The sequence below is a fragment of the Nasonia vitripennis genome, assembly GCF_009193385.2.
Source record: "Nasonia vitripennis strain AsymCx chromosome 2 unlocalized genomic scaffold, Nvit_psr_1.1 chr2_random0010, whole genome shotgun sequence".
Lineage (NCBI taxonomy): Eukaryota > Metazoa > Arthropoda > Insecta > Hymenoptera > Pteromalidae > Nasonia > Nasonia vitripennis.
The window spans coordinates 2,581,430-2,606,749 of record NW_022279617.1 but is presented as its reverse complement, the minus strand read 5'-3'; the positions used below and the strand labels follow the sequence as shown (position 1 = coordinate 2,606,749).

Here is a 25,320-nt window from a genome sequence, read left to right as displayed (position 1 = left end):
TACGCGTGATCAAGCTTGAAAATGAATTTACGGGTACGACCGGCGAATATTTCTTGTATACACATGCTGCAGCAGCTTCGTCTGACATTGTGTATTCATCTGCGTAGAAAGTTCAACTCTTGGAATCAAAGCTATGCTTTGCGTTGAATAACCAATAGAAATGTTATTCGCAACGTTTTTGTGGAAACGCGGCAATAGTCGCTCACTTCAGGCCGATCGAATCTATCCCCTTTCCATGAGGGGCTCGCGCGAGCAACTAATAACGGAATCATCAAAATTAAGAGCTGACAATGCAGCATCACTCTCGATCGTATACTTTAAAAAGCGGCATGGATTCGCCTATTGTCAAGTAATTTTCTAATGTAAAGTCACGATCTGTTCAAACTCTATCTAAGAATTAATGCGATATGGTCATCACGAAATCGTTGAGGAACTCAAATAAATCTACAGGAGTTTTTCAAGAAGCAACTTTGCAAGCTGTTCGTTACTTCCGCTCGCTTACATGGATAACAACTAAATATCGAATTTGTAGGTAAAGTTGAGATTCTTGATCTTGGTACGGCTGTTCTCGGAGTACAACTTTTTCATGGCTGAACTTCCCGCCATACAGTACTTACTGAGCACAGAACTAAATTAAAAGACAGCAACTCGTACTGCTTTCTTGATGAACAACATTCTTATGTATATTGGAAGAAACTTCGTATATGTGAGTATAGGTGTAAACAATTAAAGCTTTCGAGCTAAAGGCGAACGATTACGGATGGATGTCTGGATAGTCCCAGTCATTATCTACTTGTCTACTAATATAAAAACGCGATTGATTTGAGTGATCGCGTCCGTATTTTTATAAATAAAAAGTTAATAAGACATGCCGATCTGTTCAAGTTTCTCTTCAAAGAGTCATTATCTCAGAATCTCCATTGCCAGTTTCTACACTAGTTATTCAAGAAACGTCCTTATTACACGGAGCATTCGTATACTCGATAAGCACAAGTCGGGCCCCTCAGGGTCAGCTTCACTCCTTTGTTAACCTCGATCGCAGACGCTTCTCTTCTCTCGCAATACCGAATTGCGGTACAATAAAAATATCGTTGTCGATGCAGAAAACTCATGCGCGAATTGTGCAAGCCCGCTCATCATTAAAATTTCAAACGGCAAACAGTATAAATTTTCCAACGACGCACAGAGGCGCGAGCGTTACGCGATCGGAGACGTACGACTCGGCAGCCGCGGCAGTAGAAACGCTCATTTCTATACATTTGTATAATCAATAGCGATTCTTCTTTCTAGCGCGAAATCTGAGAAAGGAAAAACACACGACAGAGAGCGGTACCTCTCAAAGGCGCATGATAAAACGTATGACGAGATCCGCTCGTAAGAAATCGGCATCTGTGCCGACGACAGACGAGCCGTTTTTCCTCGAAATTAAGAGAGAGTCGAACCTTATTAGGTCGGGCCTAATAAGGCGTCGAGGCTCGTGGTCAATTAATTTATCGCCCCTCGGTGAAGCGTACGGATCACGCTCGAACATCGCTGTTTTGCAGATGCTTCGGCAAAATAACTCGTACGTATTAATCTAGCGATATGGATTTCTTCATTCCGACAAGTGCGACGTCTCGCGTAAGGTTTTCCCGGTCGTGTGTTGCCGAGGGGGATAACATCGTGGAGAGGAATGACAGATGTCGAGAAAAGACTTAACGCGTTTGAATAAATAGTAGCGATAAACCTTCGCTAGAATGTTGAATTACGAGATGCCACACAGTCAACTTAGGCTCTCTCGGCCTCGAACAAAAAGCAGGAATGCACAGCCTACCGTACCTTGCTGCAATAAAAACGAAACATTAAATCCAACCTCGTAAATTGTTAACCAGCACCTAATTTCACCACTCCGACTGAACGCGACATTATAGGTCAGAAAAGAGCGGGGTCGCATCGTTAACTCGAATATCCACGTAAGCCTAAAATTCTGGCGAGAAGGGCGTGAAAAAGGGTGCAGATAACTGTAAGCTAAACTTGTCGAAAGAGTCGAGGTGTTCGGATTTTTGATAGATTCTCCAACGACGCGGAACGCATCGAAGGTGAGATCGTTAGCGGCTAAAAAAGCAAATCGATTCAGTACACTTTTACTCGGGAGAATCGAAAGTCTCGCCGGTTTCCCTTTCGGCGATCGCATTGTGGCGTGTCATCGCCGCGAGAAACAGAAAATCCAAGACGCTCAAGCTAGAGAGGCGGATCGTATCGCGACTGGATAACAAGCGTAACTCCTGTTACAGCTTAATCCTAGGCGACTGTAGCGATTCCGAACGAAGTTTAGCTTATCGGGCTTCCTTTGTCTTCATTTAAAAGTCTGGGAATATGAATTATTCAAGCTGCACTCTCGTGCTTCCCTTTCGGATAATGTCGCAAATATGAATTTACATTGTTCCTGATTCTGAATGCAAGAAGAACACAATGAAAGATGGACCACAGCAGACGGTGAATGATAAACGAATGCACCAGACGAAACCAAACCGAATTGCGAGAGCAGTCCGAACAGAGCTCGCAGAAAAGCGATATTGCACCTTTTCGCATATTTGAATATCCGATAAAACTCCGAGCTTCGAAATCGGAATGCCGATCGCTCGTCTCGTGAAGAAATAAAAGGCTCGTCTCGCGGTTATACAATACAGCCATCAGGCCAGTCGTAATTCTCCAATATAAACGATTTTAAATGAACATCCGCTCGCCGCGACGCCGCGGCGCGCTCAGTTTCATAATGATTTTCCGTCTGGGTAAACAGTCGGCGACTGTTACAATAAATTTCGCTAATTCGCCGCTGAACAGTCGACAACTGCATTTCATAATGCACATCCGTCGCATCCGACTGACGGGTTGCGCGCGAGTGAAATTTTTAGAAATTCAAGGCTCTCTCGACTGTATGGAAGAAGAACGTCTGAATCCGCGCTTTGTTACACATCGAACACGCCGTCCGCATCGCCGAGAAAGGCACTTCCGACAGGAATCGCGTTCGATCCTTCCGTCTGCAGCGTCGTGCTCCTATCCGCAGTACTAGACGCGCAGCGAAGCGGTCCACTACTGGCCATTGTCATGCAAATCTCGAGAGGCCTCGTCGTGGAACTCGGAACTTGCTCGAAGGAGCGACGGAAAAAGCGGGTTTCTCCTTACCCTTGCGCGTATACTTCAATTTTCGTTCGTACTTGATGAATAGTCGACCCGTCTGCCGATGTTCCTCGATCAAGGTGAAACTATATAATAACACGGCGGCACAATGGGCTGTAAAGACTATCGAACGTAATGCGAAAAAAACTTTTACTGCGCGTACGTGCAGGCATATAAGTGCAGAACTCGCGAGTTGTTTGAAGGTGGACGCTAATGAGCGTACAATAAATTTAGTCGCAGCTTTAACGAGGAAAATAGTTATAAATAACTGGCAAAGTGTTCAATTTTACCTCGTCGTTAATTCATAACGCCAGAATAGGACACGGGTTCACGATGGATGAAACGACCGCAGGCGCGAGCCTCGTATGATTACCTCTTGATGCGACGCGTACAGCGTACGAGCAAAGAAGGTTTTCCTCTGTTCGAAATTAGTAGCGTAAAATCCGAGAAAATCCATGTTGCAGTGACATTTTTATAAATTTAATGACGCGCATAAATTATCAAACATGCGCAATTACAGCGTCTTCGAAAAATTTTAAATTACGTGTTGTATAACTTTTTGCTTAATGATTGCTATCCCCGTGCGTTTTCGTACGCGCGATGTTTTTATTATTTTTTTTTCTAGTACCTATTTGTATAACGCTATATAATTAGGAGAAAAGCCCGACGTTCACGACTGATCGCGTCGGATAGTTGAGGTGAAAACTTTTGATCATAACGATCTTCTTTTTCCTCGCGCTGTTGGATGATATATTTTTTCATCACACGCGGTAGGAACCTCTCATTAAGGCTCATTCCATATTCCAAATCCTCGTAATAATACTCTCCCGACGAGTTCCCGTCCGACCGAAGATTCCCATTAAATCGTTCTCCCACGCTCGAGAGGCACACTCAAAACTGTCCGACGAAAATGCTCTTAACTATGTACCTCTCTATTATTACAAACGCGTTACACGTCTTGAAAATTCTCGCGGCAAACAATAGCAGCGCGCCGGACAAATTGATACAAATCACGCGGGCGATATCGCCGGGAAGAATCATAACAACGAAAGGAAGAGAAAAGCAGCTCTCATCTCAATCTCTGAAATCCCATCATCGCGCGACATGACAGAAACAGACACGCGACAACAAAGAGCCGCATGAATCAAGCCGGCACTCGCTCGTGTGCAATCCATAAGCCTCTGTACGCGCCATAGAGGTACACGAGCATAGAGGAGATAAAATATTCAGAGGTTCGCCGCAGTGAGCTTAGCCGCGCGGAAGATGCTGCACTCTCGGTTTCTAGATGATTCCGCCAGATAATGCCGCGCGCGAGAGGAGCAATCCTGCAGCGATATCATTACGCGCCGCACATCCCATGTACGCGGACTATTATAGCGAGGCTGCTGTGCGGCGGCAATTGCGTCGCGAGTTGCGCCGTTTATGCACACACACACACTTTCCTCGGCGAGCTGCAACAGGCGACACGGGCGTGAAAGCGAGTATGGTCGCGGTCAGCTCTCGCGCGCGAGTGCCGCATGTGTGTAGTGCGAGTATTGTATTTATATCGGCCAGACTGCGGCTTGATTTATAGCGATGATTGTACAGGCACGGTGTACTTTTTTTCGTCGTTCCGGCTGCGTTGCACTGTTCGGTTCGGTTATGTAAAATTGATTTTTCTCGTTTTACATGCGGAGCGATTATTGCATTAGATAATCCGGCGAATTAGAAAGAGAGTCTGTATGGGCGTTCAATTTCTTATTGTGTGCGAGTCTAAAGTTCAGTTCGCTTCCCTTCCGAGATTGATATTAAAAATTCGCGGCAGCGCACGCCGCACACAAAGTGTAGCAATACACGGCAGTAGCAGCAGCAGCAGCAGCAGACACAAAGCGGCGGAGCTCGTACTTCTAATATATTTGTCGTTACGTACATCGCATAGTGCCCTCGTCTCGTGCCCCACATCGACGTGGCGGTGAAACTTGCGCGCTCGCGTGTCGAAACGATCATCGGGTATTATATGGGTCCGACTCGCTCGAAATGCAGAGAGTAGCTTGCCGCCAGGCGCGAGGCGCGAAAAGCCTTTTTGTGCGAGAAACATATTATACGCGAGGCGCATTTTTATCGCGAGGCACATATGCAACGCCGAGAGAGTATATGCACTTCCGGATGGAGGAGCGCGTAGCGCGCGCGGCAGTTTAGCATAACACTCGAGCTGGGAGATCGGGACTTTTTCGACTTTTTTCCTCTGGGAGAGCCGCTGTTACGCGCGCGTTTTCACTTTAACGCTCTCGAGGGTATGCGCACGCGGCGATGTGGTACTTGTAACAGCCGGCAATTTCAGAGGCTCGCTACTGCAGTGAGGAAATTCATTTTTTTGCTTGTGATTTTGATTGGAAATTGATTCGTCCATTTTTCGCTTAGCTACTCGCTCGTTCCCATTGTATCTATTAAATTTCGACCTCGTTGTCCTCGCTTTCGCGAAGAGCAAGGAGGTCAAAATAGCGCGTCGATTTCAATGGTTCGACTACAGTAACGTCCATCTTCTTGATCCAGGTCTACCACCACTGTCTCTACGGCACGCGGTACGACTTCCTCTGCGCCAACTTCACGGCCTTCGACCAGAAGACCTTCATCTGCCATTTCGTCTCGGAGGTCGACTGCGCCAACTCGAAGAAGTACTGGCACCGCAACGATGCCCTGTACAAGGCCGCCGACTCGACGACGACGTCCACCTCGACGACGACCAGCACCACCACGACCACGACCCCGTCGAGCGTCGACAAGGGCGACCGGGGGTCGAACCGCGATCGGGACCTGCCGCCTCGTCGGAGGAGGCCCCTGGTGAGACGTCCGGCCTACGACTACTACGACGACGAGTACTACGACGACGACTACGACAGGACCCGTCCCCGGGGTTACAATCGCCGGGACTACGATGACTACGAGGACAGGAAGTACAGGAGGGACCGCGACCGGGACGTCGAGTACCGCCATCGTGACTTCAGGGGCAGGGACAGGGACAGGCTGCCCATGAGGGGCAACAGGAGGGACCCTGCCCGAGCGCGGGACCCGATCGACGACGAGCCCGTGAGACCCAGGGTCAGGGACCAGGACCCTTCGAGGACCAGAGACGTGGAGGACCGCGTCAGGGACGGCGAGGACAGGCGATACGCCGATAAGAGGTATGCTGGTTCGAAATTGATTCGTGGAGGCGACGTAAAACCACTCAGGCAAGACGCGCGTACGGACAAGTGTTTGGACTCTTGCTGCAATTTTGAGACGGTTGAGTAAAATTTGTTTGTTAGTGCACAACGTGATGCAACGGAAAACTCGAAACTATTTCAAACGCGTGCCCATTCATAACAGCGAGATATATTTACATTAGAATGCACCTTTCAAGGTTCAAAGACGACTATGACGAAAAGGACTCCGGATCGGTATCCAGCGCCGGCAGCGGCGAGGGATTAGTCAAGCCCGTAGCACCGCCTTCCTCGGTGTATGCGAGACCGAGGGCTCCTCCGAAGTTCCGCAGGCCAGTGCCCCTGCACGAAAAGGACAAGTACACCACCACGACTGTTCGCGCTCCAATCGGTAATTCGAATATCCATACGATTTCTTCCGAAACTGTCTGCACGTTCTACATCAAATTTTGCGAATTTCAGAAGAGTCGCGCAGACGACCTGCAGCCGACGACATGGACGAGCCCCGCAGGAGACCAGCCATGGACGATCTAGAAGAGCCTCGCAGAAGACCAGCCGCGGCAGTCGAGAACCTAGAAGAGCCGCGAAGCAGAAGACCTGTCGCCGACAGCGTGGACGAGCCCCGCAGGAGACCGGTATCCGCCGTAGACGATCTCGAAGAGCCGCGAAGCAGGAGACCCATGCCCGACAGCATGGAGGAGCCCCGACGCAGGCCCATGATCGACAGCCTGGAAGATCGCAGGAGACCCGTCGCCGCCGACGCTCTGGACGAGGACTATTACTACGACGACGAGATGGAAGAAGTGAGGCCTCGCTGGATGATGAGAGGCAGGCCCTTAAGAGACAGAGACTTTACCGATAAAAGATATCGCGATCGTCCCTTCAGGTAAGGTAACGTACACAGCCGCACACACGGCTATCCTCCGAACAGAACTATCCGTCATCAGCGTTTCCTTCTCTCTGCCTCTATACTATCCCTAACACTCGTCTACATCACCGCCTAATCCACCGTATACGCCTCTGATACTTACACGAATTAATTACTCTTTCGTTGAGCCATATTGCAATGCTGCGCTTGTGTATAATGTATAGATATTCGAAAGTTTTTTTGTAAAAGTGACTAAAAAGCTTTCACGCATTTCGATGATTTCTGATTAGCTTACTTTTTCTCGCCTCTCTTCCGTCGTATCGATTTAAAAAACCTCCAACCTACTGTACTATACTGCTTTAAGCTGCTATTCCTTAAAACTGTCAGTGGGACGAGAATTGTGAGGTGTTAAATATACACATTACATCGATAAGATCAGCTTGAGCTTGAGAGTTCACCTTTCACCGAGAGTTTCGTAACGCTCGCACACTAACGCGCAGCTCGTTATTCCAGATCCAGATATCGCGACGAGGAGGAGGACGTGCGCCCACGCAAGCACCCGGAGAGATCCAGGGACCGATTTTACGAAAGAGAGCGCGGCCGCGATCGTTCCCTGGATCGCGGCAAGGAGCGGAACATGGATCGCGATCGGCTGAGGAGCCAGGAGCCCGACAAGTCCGACAGGCCAACCGTCTACAGCCGCGAGAGGGAAAGCGAGCGCCCACGCACTCCACCGCCTCGGCCGAAGGATCTTCCGGAGGTCACCGAGGCGCCCAAGAAGCCCGCCAGTATATACGACCGCACGACGACCAGTAGCAGCACCACCACGCCCTCGATCAGCAGCACCACCAGCACCACCAGCACCGCCAGCACCGCAAGCACCGCCAGCACCACCAGCACCACCAGCACCACCACCAGCACCACGACCGAGGCGCCGGAGAGAGAGACCGCGAACCCCCAGACGGAGGACCGACCGCAGAAGTACAGCCACGCGACCCTGCAGCCCAAGCCGCAGTATCAGGAGAGCAACGCCGAGAAGGACAGCAAGTACTGGAAGCCGACGCAAGCGCCGGAGTCGAGTCGGGGCAGCGAGAAGGAGGAGCCCATCGACGACTACCCGTCCGAGTACTACGACGACGTCGAGGAGCCGGCCATCGTTCCGGTGCCGCCGCCCAGGCCCACGGTCAGGGTGATCAAGCGGCCCTTCTTGCCCTCCCGAGGCGGCAACCCCAATCCCCGAGGCCTGTCGTCCGTCGGATCGAAGGCCATCTTCTCGGCCAGGGAGAACCCGATAAAGCACTACATCAAGCTGCACACCACCACCGCGAGCTACGAGGACGAGGCCAGGCAGGAGACCTACCAGATCAAGGAGCGACCAAACTACAAGAGCGTCCAGCAAGCTCAGCCGGTTCTGAAGCAGCAGCAGCAGCATCAGCAGGTGGCCGACAACTACGACCTGCCCGTCAGCAGGCCGGGTTTGCGCCGACCCGAGCCGGAAGCCCCCAAGAGAAGACCGGAGATCCAGGAGGTGCCCGTGCGCCAGAAATCGCCGCCCAACTGGTCGCCCGACTACGGCATCCAGGAGCAGCAAAACAACGACGCCAACAACCGACAACAGCAGAACGACAACTCGAACCTCTACAGCTCGTCCTACAAGACCGACGACGTGCAGGAGCAGCTGGCCCTGAACGGCAACTTCAAAGTCAGGCAGAAAATCAACGAGGTCGTGCACCACAACCTGCAAGACATACCCGAGAGCGAGTACGACGTCACCCTGAACGAAGCCCTGGCGCCGAACCTGAGCCCCGAGCCGAGCATCCCCAGCGGCTTCGTGCTCCCGCTGCATCGGCAGCTGGGCAGGGACGCGATCCTGCAGCCGTCGGAGAACACCTACAAGTTCTCGAGGCCGCTGAACGCGCAGCAACACCAGCAGCAGAAGCAGCAGCAGCGACAGCAGGCCCAACAGCACGCGCAACAGGTCCAGCAGCAGGCTCAGCAGGCTCAACTGGCTCAACAGCAGCAGCAGCATAGCGCTTTCGTGCCCAGCACGCAGTTCGGCCAGCAGACGACGGAAGTCGCGAGGAGCAACGACCGGGGGAAGACGGTCTACTTCAGAACGCCGGAGACCATTCAGATCAGCGGAACCCAGTACAGACAGCAGAGGGGACACTGGGGCGACTACACCGGGTTCTGAGTCAAGCCAGCCAAGTACCTATATTATTTGTCAAGGCTGGCACCCCGACGACAACTCGGCACTAGGGTTTCGAATGAGTTTTGTAAGATCTTTAATTGTCAGTGTTTTGAATCTCGAGTATGATTAGAGACCTTAGAGAACGGGCTGAGCGGAATTCATCGTCGGCGTTTAAAATTCGATTTCGAATTGACATTATTGATTGTTGACGGCTTTTTCGGAGAATATTTATAAATGTACGATCGACGAGAACGAGGATTCTTTTTTATACGCGAATGAAATGTATGCAGCGATGGAAAGTGCGTGAGAAGTGCGAGCTTGAAAGCTATTGCATTGCATGTGAAAATCTGTTGGATATGTAAATTTGAATTTGAAGTACTGAAAGGCGAGAGGTCCGGCATGTACTTACGGCAGGATGAGAATTTTACTTTTACCGATGTTTTAGAGATTTATTCACTGCCTAGCTATTCGTGATACGGTAATCTGATATATACTCAGTAATATATATATATATATATATATATATATATATATATATATATATATATATATATATATATATATATATATATATATATATATATATATATATATATATATATATATATATAATATATATATATATATATATATATATATATATATATATATATATATATATATATATATATATATATATATATATATATATATATATATATATATATATATATATATATATATATATATATATATATATATATATATATATATATATATATATATATATATATATATATATATATATATATATATATTATATATATATATATATATATATATAGCAGTTATTATTAACGACTTGCAATTTGTGATGGTGCAGAATTTATTAGAGTACGAGATGTTATAAATTATAGCGATTTAAAGAAAAAATATCATCGAAAACAATAATTTTTTTTATGTAATCATTATGTCATAAAATGTATCACGTTGTTTGACAAAGTGTACTTTGAAAATGAATAATCATATTTCTCGACTGCAGTTTCAATAATCAAATTTTTACGCTTTTCCCGAGCATGCAAAAACTATGAAGAAATCGATAGTTGATGTTACTTGACTTACAGTAACGTAGATTACGTGAACCTTTATGATACTTTGCAAACGTAGTTTATTTTATATGTATGCGTTCGTGCAATATACTTAAGTTGATTTGCTTTCTCAACATGGCTAAACAAAATAATTGTAATTTTAAATTTAAGATGAAAAAATTTCAAAAATTTATGCAAGATTTATCATGACTCTCTGATGTATGTATATACAGCAGAACATGCGGGGCGTAAATTATTTTTATTTGCATCTGAAGCACGTGAGCCATTAACGATTTCGAATCTCAATGTGCAGCATTAGCACGGCGATTATGAGTAACGTTGAGTTTATCGATGCGTGCAATTTTTGTTTTGAACTTAATGTAAATTATGTCAATATAATATTATATTTTAAATTATTGAACTTTGTGTTATTTTAGCACTTAAACCCCTAGACAACTGCACCCTGCTTATAATTTGTAAAATAAGTTTTAGGATTGTTTGTAAATACTTGAAAAAAATATTTGGGAAATTAATTTTTTAATACTATTTATGAAACTTTAAATACGAACAACATCGACACTATTTATTGGGAATAGTTCAACATTGTAGCATGAAAATATTTAAAAGAAAATCAAACTAACCTCTGAACCAGCTAGATCTTATAACCGGCGACTGCGCGGCAATCACATTCTGATTTGTCTGGATTTTTAGTTTGAAAGATTTCATTATCACTTCAGTATTTGTATCACAGTATCAACACTAGTTACAATATCATCTGGGTATCTTAAAATCATATATGGGTTAATAATTGTCTCCCGCGCTTGCGAAACTGTCAAAACAAACTTTGCAAATCTCGATCGATTGGACGTTATGTTATGGCCGGAAACCAACCTGATCGCATCTCCGAAAGAAGCAGGTACAGTCTGAAGTTGACGCCAAGCAATATTGTGATTGTGATTTACGCCTCAGTTCGCGATGTCAAGGATGGCGGTAGTTCAAATTACATTTAAATATTTGATAGTAAATTTAAGAAGATTTAGCTATTAGGAACAAATAAAGCAAAAGTGACAACGTTTTGAAGAAATTTTATTTTACAATTGAAATAAATTACACGACGACAGAAATTAATCTCTCAACTAAAACTCTCGCAGTATATAGCAAAAAAAAAATAAAAATTTTTAAAGCATTATTCGAAGGTGCATCATATCCAAATGAAAAATCACTAAAAAAAATTAATGCATTTTAATCGCACCAATTGATGGTTGTAGAAACAATCAAATGTTACATTTTTTAGTTAGGCGAATGGCTTATTATTAAATTTCTAATCGAAGTGTCCTATACATCACAGTAAAGTATATAAAAAACGTAATGCAGCGGTTACATACAATCCAAGACTTGTTCTACTTAATTTATAGTCGGAATATATTGAACATTTTGCATAATATTGGAAAAAAAACAATTGTAGATATCAATATTGATTTGTACATCAAAGTTTTTTTACAAAATAAAGAAAAAATTATTGTATGTTACCGAAGCATTACAAAAGGCATCAACAGCAATGGTGTTCAGTCCAATGGAAATTTTAGCACAAAAAAGTTGAATAATCACAAACGAGTGAAAGTATCAAAAATCGGCGATAACGGTCGGATTTAGCTAATTCATTAAGTTTTTTATAAAAAATTTCGTACTTGTTATCGTGGTTTATATAAAATCTGGTCCTCTTGCAATCAATATAAAATTCTTTTTATAGAACAGTGTGGCTAAAATCCGCTGTTAAGTCATGCATATCTATGACTAAAGCAGTCCTTTTTTGCACCGTGTTTATCACACTCTCTACGCTTGTGCCCTAATCTCACGGTGCAAATAAGGACTACTTTAGACGCGAATAGGCGAGACTTGCGGATTTTAGCCGTCTGTGCTATACAATTTTATACGATACTCTTGACTTAAATGGTTCAGTTTTACACGGCGCTTAGCGCCCTCGCTGCGCTCGGGTGCTAACTGAGCCGTGTAAAAAAGAGCCATTTAAGTCACACGTATCGTAATGTACTATTAGTGTTTATATCGTAATAGAATCATACTTAATTCGAAGTATAAAGGCAACATATATTATGTAACTTAGTTAAAACATAAATATTTACTTGTTTAAATTGCGAATGTGAAAACTACTCTCTTTGGCCATTAGGAAGAATCCATTAAACACATTATACAGTTCTGTTAACAAATACGTTAAAAATTGTCGATTCAGTGTGCTTAAAGCAAAACTTTGCTCATCCTACAAATTTTTTCAAAGTCGGATTTAAGCACACTAACTCGAAAAATATTTTTCGATACACATGCGAAAGTTCGTTGTCGACTCACGTGATTATCAACTTCAAGCTCGTACGGAAATGAACTTTTTCGCACTTGAATCGAAAACTATTAACCCGGCAGATTATGCCAGACAATGAATCTAGATTTCGTTATTCGCAGATTTATGGATCTTAGTAGTTTCACGTCATACAAGTGATGACTTTTCTTCACCGCGTAAAGATTTCTGTACACAAAATACAAGAGTAGAAGAACAATTATGAGCGTATTACGATAGAAGACTGATTAAGGACTTTTATCAGTCTTTCATAAATAAACTTTTATCTCGAGTTAGCTAGGCTAATTAAACGAATGTGCGACATGGCAAGAATGCACTTGAAATCATGATAAAAACGAATTATTTACACAAGTGTTGCTCAATATATAGAAGGTACGACAAATACATTAAAGTTTTTAACATTAAATTTGGCATAGAAAAGAAGGCTCAAATACGTTGCTTTGCCAAACCTGACTTGGAAAATTTGCAATTGAACAAAGGCAGCTTATCAATGTATATGTGCAGGAGTTAACCTGTTACAACTAATGTCAACTTAACGATCAACAGAAACTGAATTGTAACTGAATCTAAACAACTCTTTTTAAGGCAATGAATGCATATAAAAATAATATTAAACTTTAATGATGTGCTCAACTTGAATAGAAGTCGAAGATTTCCAAGTAAATCACATATACTTATAAAATTTCTTTGTAATTTAATTGTACCAACCGTATCGGCAATCACATAACACGTTTCACATTCCTCGCCAAAGAATCGAAACTGTGCTCTTACATCCTATATAAAATTGGATACGTGTAAATTGTCAGTGGTCTTGGGCACTATATCAAGAGTATTTAAAGATTCAATTACCACATTATTACACCCTAAATAACGTATAGAACATTATATGAAGCTACTGACCCGTTTAATCGTTAATCATACATATATAAAAAAGAAAATTACGTCTTCAGCGCATCGTTTTTTTTTGTCGTACAGTTATGTTAAATGCAGTTTTTCTATATTCAACTTTTTCTTTTCTTTTCTTCTACATAATCCGCTATCGATGTACATAAATATAATGCGAGTGACTATGCGAGCGCTAGTTTCCCAGCACTTTACAACATTTATACAATTCGCCGAATCGGCGGGCGGCGACGCACATCTTAAAATTTCCCTCTCAAAACTGTAACACTCGAAAATAATGAATTCCGTTCTACAACTCCCTCGCGCATTTCTCGCTGCCGAATAAAATTTCTTGCTACTTTAAAGTTCTAAAAAACTACCAGGATACATCATCGTGGTGTCGAGGAAACTACGCCTCTCGCACAGAAACTCCTTCATATTTGGCCTTTTTGCTATACACAAATTCCCGCTCGCCTGACTATTGAAAATCCAACCGACGATCTCCTCTTCTTCTCGGCTCCGACATCGTCATGACCCTCCTTCCCGACGGTCGGTACAGTTGCGCACGCACTCAACATCGACAACAACGATTCTCGATCCTCGCCAGTATGAGAAATCTGCTCCCGTCCGGCATCGGTCCACTTACAGGATAACGATATCCGCGCGACTTTTGCAAGTTCGTTGCCCACTGAACAATGGCATAGGACACACACAGACTGAGGGAGAGAGCCGGCCGCGGAGTCAGTTCACGTTCTCGATGTAGTGCACACGATAGTTCTACGCGATCGGCGGGTCGTCGTCGTCGGTGTCGTCCCTCGTGACGAGGACACTACCGTAGCGGTTCTGGCGGAACTGCCGAAACCGCTGCAGCCACTTGTACCGCCGCGCGCCGAAGTAGCCCAGGGCGCCGATGATGATGAGGCAGGTCGGCACCAGCAGGATCGCCGCCACGGAACTGCCACCTGCAAAAGTGCACAGAGAGAAAGAGCGGGGCGGTAGTGAGTACTGCAGTCGAACCCACGCAACAAGTATATATATATACATATAGATGGGAATGTTTTCCCAATACCTTTATCATCAACCAGAGGTTCGCCCGCGCCGCGTTCCTCCACGACCGGCGGCGTAGGGGCCGGCGTGGTGGCCGTCTTGGTGCATCTCTCGTTGATGTACTCGAATCCTATGTTGCAGGTGCACTTGGCCCCGCCTCCGCTTTCCTGCTGGCATCTTTCGAATTCTCCGCAGGACGATCCGTCCAGGGTTTCCGTGCTGCACGACTGGCCATACTTGCTTTGGCCGCCTGCAAAATATCGTTAAATTAGCGTCGGAGCTGAGAAGTTTTACACTAGATTCGACGAAGCGAAAAGCGACGCGTAACTCTGCTTCGATCGAGCCGCGTCGAAATGGCTTTCGGGGTCACAGATCAGTCCATATTGTGCGAGCGGCTGAAAACCATTATGCCGCATGAGAACATCGATAGCCTCAAGTCGATCCGCAAAGCGGTGCAAAAAGAGCATGCATATAGGTAGCGCAGCGAGTGTTAGACGCTGGCGTTTAAAGAGCCGCGTCTACAGCGAAGAGATCGGGCTCGCTTGTCTTCGATTTGCATATCTGCGCGAGCGCATCAATCACTTACCGATGAAGGAGAGAAATGGCCGTAAAAACGCACGGGCTACAGCGAACGGGAAAAAGGAACGGCTGCACGCTCGATTCGAACGAGGTTTTGAGAGTCGGAGAGAGATTTAAAGTGGCGGAGGCGGAGGCGGCGACGAGAGAAAAAAAGAGGAAGAGGCAGAAGAGGAAGCGAGAAAGGGCGAGGGGATGAGGAGAGAAAGAAGAGCGTTATTTTCGTTGGTAACGATGCTCATAGTTATATGCCGAGGACTATGATGGCCGGAGATAAAAGCGAGGGCCACGATTGGCTGAATCAGTTAATTGAGAGGAGCCTCGATTTATCAAACGGAACGTACGGCATGGATCAGTCCCGGCGTCGAGAGAGAGAGCGAGAGAGAGAGAGAGAGAGAGAGAGAGAGAGAGAGAGAGAGAGAGAGAGATGAGTCAAGCGAATTAAGGAAGGTACTTTTGATTTAAGAGAGAACACGCTGGGGTATTAATTTCATAAGATTCTTCTCTATACATACGCTGAGCATAACGACGAGCGCGTTGCGCCTATTTGATTAAGAGCAGTGCATTCTTTCTATTACTCCGGATCGGAATTGATGCGTTATGTGCGGGTAAATAAATTTTAATCCGCGCCAGCATGTATCCTCGCACTCGAACGGCCATTGCATGATTAATGAGTTCTTGTTTTGTTTTTATACCATATGCGTTTCATTGCAACAATGTTTATTTATTTTCTGTAACGCGACTGTCATTGTCATACGATTCTGCTTGCGTTTTAATAACCCGTTCACTTTCGTGTATTATATTACTGAAAGACTGATGAAGTGCTTATCGGTTGCGATAGCGTGTGATAAGACAAATTGTCGATAATATGAAAGTCTCTATCTGCAGACATCTGACACCCTTTATGCGGTTTTTCGTCTTATTTTATGTAGCTCTAAATGTCTCTTTTCCATCGGTTGAATTTAATTGCAAAATCGAACATAAATCTCGCTAACGTGATTCTTCAGTTTAACTACGAAAGATTTACCAAATGTTTTACGAAACATAGTTTTCGCATAAATTAATTTTATAATCCGCGCGGAAAACTCTCATCCGCGGAAATTGCTAATTCGATCTCATGATTACCAAGAAAATTAATAAATAATCACAGAGTACGGCAAGATTTACAAGGCAATATAAACTCCGACGATTTGCCATAAATTACACTACACACCGAGAAACAAGAATCTTCGCAGAATCGCATGAGAAAAAACTTCGAAGAACCGCATCCGACAAGAGGAAAATTCTATTTCGAAGAAAAAGAAAGCAAGACAGCGCCGAATATTTTCTAAAACCAGCTATTCGCGAATTCCCGCTCTTCCGAGAGATGAACCGTCGCACAGCGGCACAGGTCGTACGCTTAAAGTTCGCTGGCTCGATGCCGAAGTGCTTTTCAGTGCAGCCCCGCGATAACATGCGATACTCTCTAGTCTCTCGTCACTTGCTCCATTCGTCGCTCGGAGAAGTTTCGCGACTTTCGCTCGCCGGTTGCGAAACTCCGCGTTGGTTGTTATTCATATTCGAGCTCTTGTTGCGTCCAAGTGGCGATGATAGATGCAGTTCTAATTACCGGTTGAGCTAGTTTTTCTCTATCGTTTCGCGTGTGTGCTCAGCTCCTTTTTTTAAATTAGCGATGTGACGTATCTGGGGAAACAAAGAAGTGGCAAAAACCGGTATTATTAGAATTGATGCCTGATTGCTGGAAAGGAGGAAGTTACCGTTGCCGACCAATATTAAGCGAGCGTGATTAAAATACATTAGCTTAAGGGCCCTCGAGCACATAGCTCATTTTTTATACTTATGTAGTAAACGAGAAAATCGTCCGTATAAAAGGGTACGCTTGTTCAAACTGCTGCACCTATACGACCTTGAAAAATATATGCTATTGTTATTGATGCCCCGGTAAAAGCTAAAACATATTTACAACAAATAATTTGAAAATGCGTTTTCAGAAGCTGTCCGTAAGTAATATTTATGTCACCTCGTTGTCATAGTAGCAAGGTCTCCTGAAAAGGTATAATTTTGAGTAACTTGTTATCTTCTAGCTCACAGACATCTCAGTTCGTTTTCGCGTATATAAACTTGCACGTAAAAACAATATCATTTTTTTCGGGTCCGAAGGTATGGCAGTTTATTTCCGATTTCAACATAAATAGTGAGCGTTACGTAGCATATATTTAGTAATAAATAAATGTCTTAAGAACGTCAGACAATCATCGTCGATAATAAAAAAAAATACCTGATGCATTTATCAATAGTATCTATTTAATATTTTTACTATCGTGTAACTCGTTTTGTTTTTTTTTTGCAATTTTACGGGATATGAGAATGATTTTTCTATTTTGAAATCATAACCATTTGTTATAAGTATTAAAGTGAATTTTGGCTTAAACTATTAGAAGTACCGGGATGCCATTGATCCGGAAATGCTCGATTTCAATTAAGGCAAAGTTGAAATGATGAGCACCTCGAGTGACATAAGTAAACTGAACAGATGAATGAACTACATTGAGCTTCCTAACCGTAAAAAGTATGTTTGTTATGTTTATGCCATCAATGCTCTGAGCGATTTTGTTTTGGCAAGCTGGAGTCATATGATGCAACAGTGTCCAGTATACGATTGTAAAGTCTTTTAATCTTCGTTTTGTGCGCATACAAGATTCTATTTCAGTCGTCGCATTATCGCCAAAAATACATTGATTTATAGCTGGATAACCCTGAAAATTTAAATTTAGAATGTAAATATGCCGATTCACTTAACTTTTGGAAAAAGTGAATAATGAAAACACGCTTTCTGCGTTCAACCTTTCTTAACAACGTTTAACAATATGGAATAAATATCGAATATTTCTCACTAGCCCCCTGCACTTGGAACTTTTTTAAAACTGTTGATTCATGTGCATTTAGAAGTATAGAACGTTTTTGTGCATATAGGTATTTGCAACTTGCTCATTATTGTTTTCAAGCTAATTTGCCTTGGCGATAAGGATGCAAACCTTGTTGTACAAAAAACATTTTGTATCAAACGTACAGCGCTATATTCATGTAATATCCCGCACGCGTAGACCGTTATCGCACTATTTGCTCGTGAACTTTGTACAATGCTCAGACGGATTCAACGAAAAAGCAAAAATCAATGAACGAAATCCCGCACTGCAAGAGCCCGACACAGCTAGCCTTTCCTCGTTCTTCTAAAAACAGTCTCGGTGTGTGTGTGTGTGTGTGTGTGTGTGTGTCGCTAGCACGTGGTCGCCCGATCCCGAAGATAGCGATCGTAATCCTTGACGTAGGAATCACACGACTACACGCACGGCCCGTCTCTCCGACAAGTCGTCGATACCCTTTTTTCTCCCCTCGCGCGCATCATCGCCGCAATCATCATCGTTCGCCGTCGCTATGCTTCTGGATCTAAAAGCGGAGAAAAGATCAACAGCAGAGACTCGGCGGCGCAGAAAGCGAAACAATGCGCTCGTTCACGGAGCTTCCAGGAAGTCAATGAAAAGGGCGGTACCGAGTTATCGCGCTTACGCGCCTCCATCGTACGGCTCCTACCCGTTCGTAGCTCTGTGGGATGATATAAAGTGTACATGTGCGAGAGGATGCGGCTCTTTCTCTCTTCTCTTTTACGGGCCTTATCGTGTCAAATGAGTGTGCGCTCAGCATCCATCGACGAATATAACGTGGGAGATACATGCGAGCACTGCTTGATGCCGCTGCCATAAGTCAGATAAGTGCGACAGATAAAGCTGAAAAAGGACGAAGCTATATGGCTCGTGCGTTTTATATGGACCCGATAAAGCTTTGGGGCTTTCTAAAAGTGCGCGTTATCTGCACGGATTTGTCGTACTAAACGCTGAAGTACCGCGCGCGGATTAGAATATTCAGCGAAGAAGTGCATCCTGACACGTGTGTGATACGCTACGAGAAAAGAAAACTGCAGCGATCGACGTCGCTTTTATCAAAACCAAACTCAACCGGTATTCCCCGCTCATTGCGGTTTGAGGGCTAATTTCGTATCGCTATGCTCGATGATATAGAGCAAGAGCCTCTGTTGACAATAACGAGAAATTTTACATAATTATGATAGCCATATAATGGTATCGACTTAAAAAAACTTGAAGGCTAATAGAAATCCAAATAAAAGCATTCTTTTCCACGAAATAATCAATCTCCTCTCGCTGGGCTTTACGAGCGGCGAATCCCGCGGATGAAAAAATACGACTGTACTTTCCGTCCTGGAATAACAACAGAGTGAGTATATCTCTCGGCGGCGCGCGAGGAGGAGAGGAGAAGAAAAAGGAGCGCGTATTTTCACTCGCGGGGAAAATAAAAAGTTTATACGGGCGAGATTGCGGGCGTTACTCTGACATACTACAGTCCGTGCGCGTTACCAGTTTACCGCACGGCGCCGAGGTGGATTCCGAGCGTACACGCGCGGCCGTCTATGCGCGGACGAACGACGGGTTACATCGATAACTTTTTGTGCCGATGAACGCTAGCCCGCGCCGCTGAGAAATTACTGTGTCAACATGATCGCTTCGGATATTTTTTGTCGATTTTTATGATCGCGACTTATTGACGTGATGTATAGGATTACGAAGGGTAGGTATACGTAGTTTCGTGAAATTCACAGCGATTTTTTCTGGTAACCGAGATGTGTGGCATTATGTTCGGATTGCTACGGTTGCGAAGATCGATATCGCTTCCGCATACATCTGAGAGAGATGATTGTTTTGAATCAAAGTTGTTGTCAAAACGAGATTTTCTGTACTTGGCTTCCATTATGTTTCCTATCTCACAGAAATACCCATCCTTATGTAAACGTTTTGAAGTAAAATGATTTTAGTTGAAGCAAACAGAATCCACGAATGATTTCTCCCTTTGACATCATATTCAAGATTCATTGCTTTTGGTTCAAAAGGGCATTTCCGTCAGTGATAGCATGAGCAAACCCAAAATGAAGGCTGCATGATGATGAATGAAACAGGTGCACTCGACATGTGATCGCAGCCTCAAGGGAGACCAGAGAGCGTGCACAGTATAATTGATGTAGAATCATCTCTTTAAGATTACTGAACAAGAAATAGCGTATACACTGACCTACCTCATTCAACACTTTGTAAACAGTACGTACGTTTCTCTGCACCAATTACAGATTGCGTTTTCGAGAAGACTTTACTCAATTGTAATATTAACAAAAAGGATGTAATTTTATACCGAGTTACAGAGTATAAATAAAACGCCGCTGTTCGATCGCTCACACTTTTTGTGAGACTCTAATATAGCCAGCAGTGTAAGTATTATAAGCAGAAAATATACCGCAGCCCAAGATTTTTCAAAGGCAAGGCACAGCGCCGGTACGCATGCGGTCGTGCAGAAGGAGGTACATGAAATATGTAAAGCAGAATGGACATGTGGTACATTTAATACTCTCATCAGAGGATGAATAATTCATGGACGCTTCACTGGTTGATTGTATAGTGCTATTTAAACGCGTAATGTAGTGCTCGCGTCGACGCGTCGAGGAATCGCGAGCGCGTGTTTGCTGCGGCGAGGAGATAAGAGAATAGGTAATACTTTTATCACACCAACATGGCAACTCCGCAACTCTCTCTCTCTCTCTCTCTCTCTCTCTCTCTCTCTCTCTCTCTCTCTCTCGTATGAACACCAGTTTTATCTGTGTCGTCGAAGACCAATGACGCTCGGCTTTTGTTCTTATAGCCTCATCGCCAGAGCATCAGTCCTCCGATGAAAGAATTTTACTACACTTTGCAGATATTAGAATTTCCGAACTCTCTCCCCCTTAACCTTAGCCGAATTCAAACTACTCGTGTCCTGGCCATTACCCTTTCAGATCTTGCAGGTAAATCGCGTTCGCGTTCCTTTATACTATACAAGCTAGTCATCGTTGCTATCTGAACAATTACGTTCAAATTATTCATATACACCGCACAGTGAACGCCGCGTCTGAATTTTCGATAGTTAAATTGTGCAATAATTTATTCAAAGGGAAATACGTCATAGCGCATGACTACTGGCACGAAACGAAAGCAATAATACCTCTAATTTTCGACGATCATACGAACAAACAACGCGAAATTTAATTTTCCTCGCGAGCATCTCGGAGATCCGAGCGCTTATTTTGCAAGCTTGTTTCTGCTGCTCTACTGTATACGTACGCGGCACAACGTTCGCGATGTCTGCGAATAATTATGCTAATGCCGCGCGTAATCCATTCCTCGGCGTGGCTGTGCTGAAACGCGAGCTCGTGAAAATCGATAGATAATACACCAAAGGAAGAGAGAAAAAAAGAGCGCCTCATTAGACTTCATGCCATTACCACTGCAGATGTCCTTTTGTCGTCCGCTCGCACAACAGAATTTCAATCGGCCTCGCGGACACTTCCTCGGAAAAAAAGCGCCAAGATCACCGAGTCGCCCGCGATGTGATAAGGGCTTTTATCATCTGATAAAGCTCCCGCAGCGCGGGCAGACCAGCCTGCGAAGGCGTTAAAAAGCGACGACAGAGTCGCGCGAGGCATTGTTTCTCCGTCATTGTTTTCGCGACCGCGCGAGTGACACACTTCCACGCACGCGCGCGCGAGCTGTCGGGGAATCCGTCGGCAAAAGTGTCCAAACACGCGCGTCGATGCAGCGGCGGAGGAAAAAAGCTCGACCGCGGAATGGCAAACCGGAAGCGGACCATTGTCGTCGGCAGCCGGGGTCACCCTGGAGGCAATTTTCTGTTCTCGCGTTCGCGCCGCGCACGCACGCGCTCTCTCGGAGCTTAATTCGAGGTAATCGAAAGCGACGCAGAAAGGGGCTGCCGAGCGGCGAGGCAGAAGGGGAGAGAATCGTGCATCGCCAGTGGAAAACGGTTAAAAATAACAGCTCTGACTAATGCTCTCGTATATGTGCGAGAGAGGGAAAAGTCGCTTCTTTATTTGCCTGAGTTTATCGCGCCCGCCGCACGGCGCGTTTAATAGTTTTAGAGATGAATTCATCGCGCGCTTGATAAATAGTGTCGCTAGACGCGTGAACCGGCTTCGACTCGCGTTACCGACTATCTCTCTCGGACGAGCGCTTTTTTCTGCAGAGATTACAGTAGCTCTGACAGTGATTCACGACGGCTGTACATAACGGCGATTGACTCAGAAATAAAGCGCGCACTTTGAATGCGGGTCGAAGATCTGGATTAATTTTTCATGTACTCGAGAATAAACAACGAGGGACCGACGCGCGTAGCCAGTAAAGCCAAAGTAAATTTCCGCTGGCCGCGTGTGTACTTATCGCGCGAGCATTATACGCGCATGCATAAACGCGGCTGCCCGGCACACTATCACGTTATACGAGAGCCGCGGTTAATTTTAAAAAATATCTCGAGCCGGCGTTGGCCGCGCGTTAAAACGCCGACGTCAACACTTGTTGAGCGCGAGCAACAAAGTGCATTTCGGAGCTGTACAACAGGCCGAATTAGAATAACGCGATAGGTGCTCGAGTCGAGCGTTAAAGCCGGCGGGCATAAATATTTATAGAGGAAAAAAGATGAAAGGAAAGCAGCGAGAGAGAGAGAGAGAGAGAGAGAGAGAGAGAAAGAGAGAGAGAGGCGGAAAATGCAAAAAAGAGGGCAGACAGTCGATCGTAAAGCCGCGAACGGGCGGGAGTCGGAGATAAAACTGATGAATGAACGAGGAATAGAGGAAGGAAGCTGCGCGCGAGAGGCATGAATAAAATATGATTCACAAAGTAGGAGTAGTACTAATATATAGAGAGTGAGCCAGACACGGCTGATAGCAGCCTGTTTTGCAAGGCGAAAACAACAACATAATAAGCCAGAGATTAACTCATTGAGTGAGAGAGGGAGAGCGTCAGCTGCGTTAGAGCAAAACAACCACACACGTCCATCCCTCGGGCGGCGAACGTCGCGGCTTGAAATACACTCGGAGCAAGAGAGAGAGAGAGAGAGCTGGTCGTATAAGTACACGGGAAAAAGAGGCCCGCGCGATAAAGGCCGAGAGGAAGTGCGAACTGTGAGTCGAGACGGATAGGGCGATAAACGTCGTCGGTCGCGTCGAGAGAGAGAGAGAGAGAGAGAGAGAGAGAGAGAGAGAGAGAGAGAGAGAGAGAGAGAGAGAGAGAGAAATCACCAGCACCGGACGAGAGCAAACCACGTTTTCATAGCGTAGGCTGCGGCACCAGTTGCACCGACGCCCGTCCTTTCCCGGCTCCGCGCTGATACACTGAGCGTGTAAGTACGCGTGTAAGGCACACGGACGCACGTACACAGCACAGGCACTAGCTGGCCATCCCGATTCCCGAGAGCAGAAAAACTGGAAAAACTCGAAATTCGCGCACACGAGTGGGTAGCTCGCGGAGAGTGCCGGAGCAGCAACTGGTGCGAGCGTAGACGCGGACGGAGACAAAGTCGAGTCCCACCCCGAAAGAGAAAGAGAGAGACCGCGAACTGGCGCAGCCTGCAATGTCACACACGGAGACAGCTGCGCGTAAACAAGCCCGGCTCTGGAACGCTCGCCGGACAAAACAACAAAGACCAACAGCTCTCGATGATGTTCGTACGAGTGTAGAGAGAGAGAGAGAGAGAGAGAGAGAGAGAGAGAAAGGGGCGAGAAAGCGCACGTACCTGCGAGCGTGGAGGGCGGCAGGAGCATCGTCGCCACGCACAGGCAGCAGAGGAGAGCGGCCTCGAACCTCCACATCTTGTGCTCTCGGCGCAGGGCTTGTTGCGAGTCTCCTCGTGCACGTCGATAGATCTTCTACTGTCTCCGCTTCCCTTTGGAGCTCGCTGCGGCGAGATGTATGGAGCCGCCTCTACTCTGCCAGAGAGACGGGAGCAGTCGGCGAATTCGCGTAACGTAGAACGTACACAGTGGCCTGCGGGGAGAGAACCAGAGAGCGCGCGTACACACGACGTACCGTCGGGATTGATATCACATACTGCTCGAGAAAGAGAGAATAGTCGGAGGCGCGCGCGCCGCTGATGCTCCGCTCTTTATCTCTTTCTCTCTCTCTCTCTCTCTCTCTCTCTCTCTCTCTCTCTCTCTCTCTCTCTCTCTCTCCCGCTCGCTCGCTCTAGCTTTAGCGCGGTGTCTATGCTCTTGTGTGTCGCGTTCTCTGTACCCGCACACGCACTCACTCTTGCCGATGCGGTAGACTCGGCGTTTGGGGTTATGTTTTTACGGCGCGACTCCTTTTTGCCAAGGCCGATTTCAAGGACGACGACGCGAAGCCGTTGCGATGTACGAGATGTGTTTCGTCTTCTTGGAAGAGACTTGCATGTGTGCAGACTTTCGACAGATTTTTGCGAGTTCCGAGCTGTGGAGAACCCGCCGCGGCGCGACCAATCATCTGTTGGTAGAGTCGCGGCCATAAGTCCTATATCTTTCGCACAATCGCACCGCTCGTCGCGCCGTACTTACTGGAGCTCCCATCGGAACACACTTACACACCCCTCGTCGCGCGGTTTCGATAGCGTGTCGAAATTTGAACGTCGAATATGTGGGCGTATTTTTCAGGTGTTTCCTGTTCATTTTTTTGTTGCAAATCGGAACGCACGCAGAGTCTGCGCGTTGATTTTAGATTTTTGAGTATTCCCGAAAAGGATTGACTGCGATTAATCTTATATATCGTTTCGATAAAGGGAGAAGGCGTGGAAAGCGCATGCGCGAGGTGCTCGCGGGGAATTTTAAATTTGCCTTTTATTGCGTCGAATATTTGTCAGGAGTGCCCTCTGGTAAAAACATAACCAGTTGCAGCGAGATCTGTGTAGGAGCTCAAATCCACGCCGAATCATCAATGTTTATCTTCGCTATAAATTTTATCTTATCGCCCTTCGTCATAATCTCCGTAATCTCAATAATCAATAAAACATCACAAGCGCATCTGCGCACGACATAAATGAGTTAATTATACGAGTTTTCAAAATTC

The 25,320-nt window shown here is 45.5% G+C and overlaps 3 protein-coding genes across 5 annotated transcripts in view; 1 reads left to right on the top strand and 2 right to left on the bottom strand.

The window, feature by feature from the left end:
* Positions 1-9,845, top strand: part of LOC100120592 (serine/arginine repetitive matrix protein 1) — a 32,515-nt gene extending 22,670 nt beyond the window's left edge. The window contains exons 1-5 of one of the 2 annotated variants that reach the window (XM_031925457.1): positions 4,518-5,494; positions 5,692-6,320; positions 6,539-6,729; positions 6,801-7,224; positions 7,720-9,845. In XM_031925457.1, the coding sequence (XP_031781317.1) occupies positions 5,435-5,494; positions 5,692-6,320; positions 6,539-6,729; positions 6,801-7,224; positions 7,720-9,400 (2,985 nt within the window). In that variant the 5' untranslated portion in view covers positions 4,518-5,434 and the 3' untranslated portion in view covers positions 9,401-9,845. Of the gene's footprint in view, positions 1-4,517; positions 5,495-5,691; positions 6,321-6,538; positions 6,730-6,800; positions 7,225-7,719 lie in introns of those variants that run through there. The other variant, XM_031925456.1, reaches the window with a different exon arrangement.
* The window catches only part of LOC100120638, a 70,912-nt gene extending 59,576 nt beyond the window's left edge, over positions 1-11,336 (bottom strand). For both annotated transcript variants that reach the window (XR_001728840.2, XM_008212885.3), the window contains exon 1: positions 11,106-11,336. Coding sequence is in view for 1 of the 2 variants with exons in the window: in XM_008212885.3 (XP_008211107.1) it covers positions 11,106-11,190 (85 nt within the window). In the remaining variant the exon portion in view is untranslated. The remainder of the gene's footprint in view (positions 1-11,105) is intronic.
* Positions 11,337-11,533: 197 nt separating this feature from the next.
* On the bottom strand, positions 11,534-24,831 carry LOC103316906. Its single transcript, XM_031925485.2, has 3 exons — positions 24,017-24,831; positions 14,784-15,011; positions 11,534-14,676 (listed from the first exon to the last, which is right to left on the bottom strand). The coding sequence occupies exons 1-3, from the start codon at positions 24,090-24,092 to the stop codon at positions 14,492-14,494; spliced, it is 489 nt and encodes a 162-aa protein (XP_031781345.1). The 5' UTR covers positions 24,093-24,831; the 3' UTR covers positions 11,534-14,491.
* Positions 24,832-25,320: the final 489 nt, after the last annotated feature.

Coding starts and splice junctions, on each gene's coding strand:
- LOC103316906 (XM_031925485.2), bottom strand. CDS start 24,092: ATGTGGAGGTTCGAGGCCGCTCTCCTCTGCTGCCTGTGCGTGGCGACG. Junction 15,012..24,016: donor GCCGCCCTCCACGCTCGCAG/GTACGTGCGCTT, acceptor GATATTTTGCAG/GCGGCCAAAGCAAGTATGGC. Junction 14,677..14,783: donor ACCTCTGGTTGATGATAAAG/GTATTGGGAAAA, acceptor GCACTTTTGCAG/GTGGCAGTTCCGTGGCGGCG.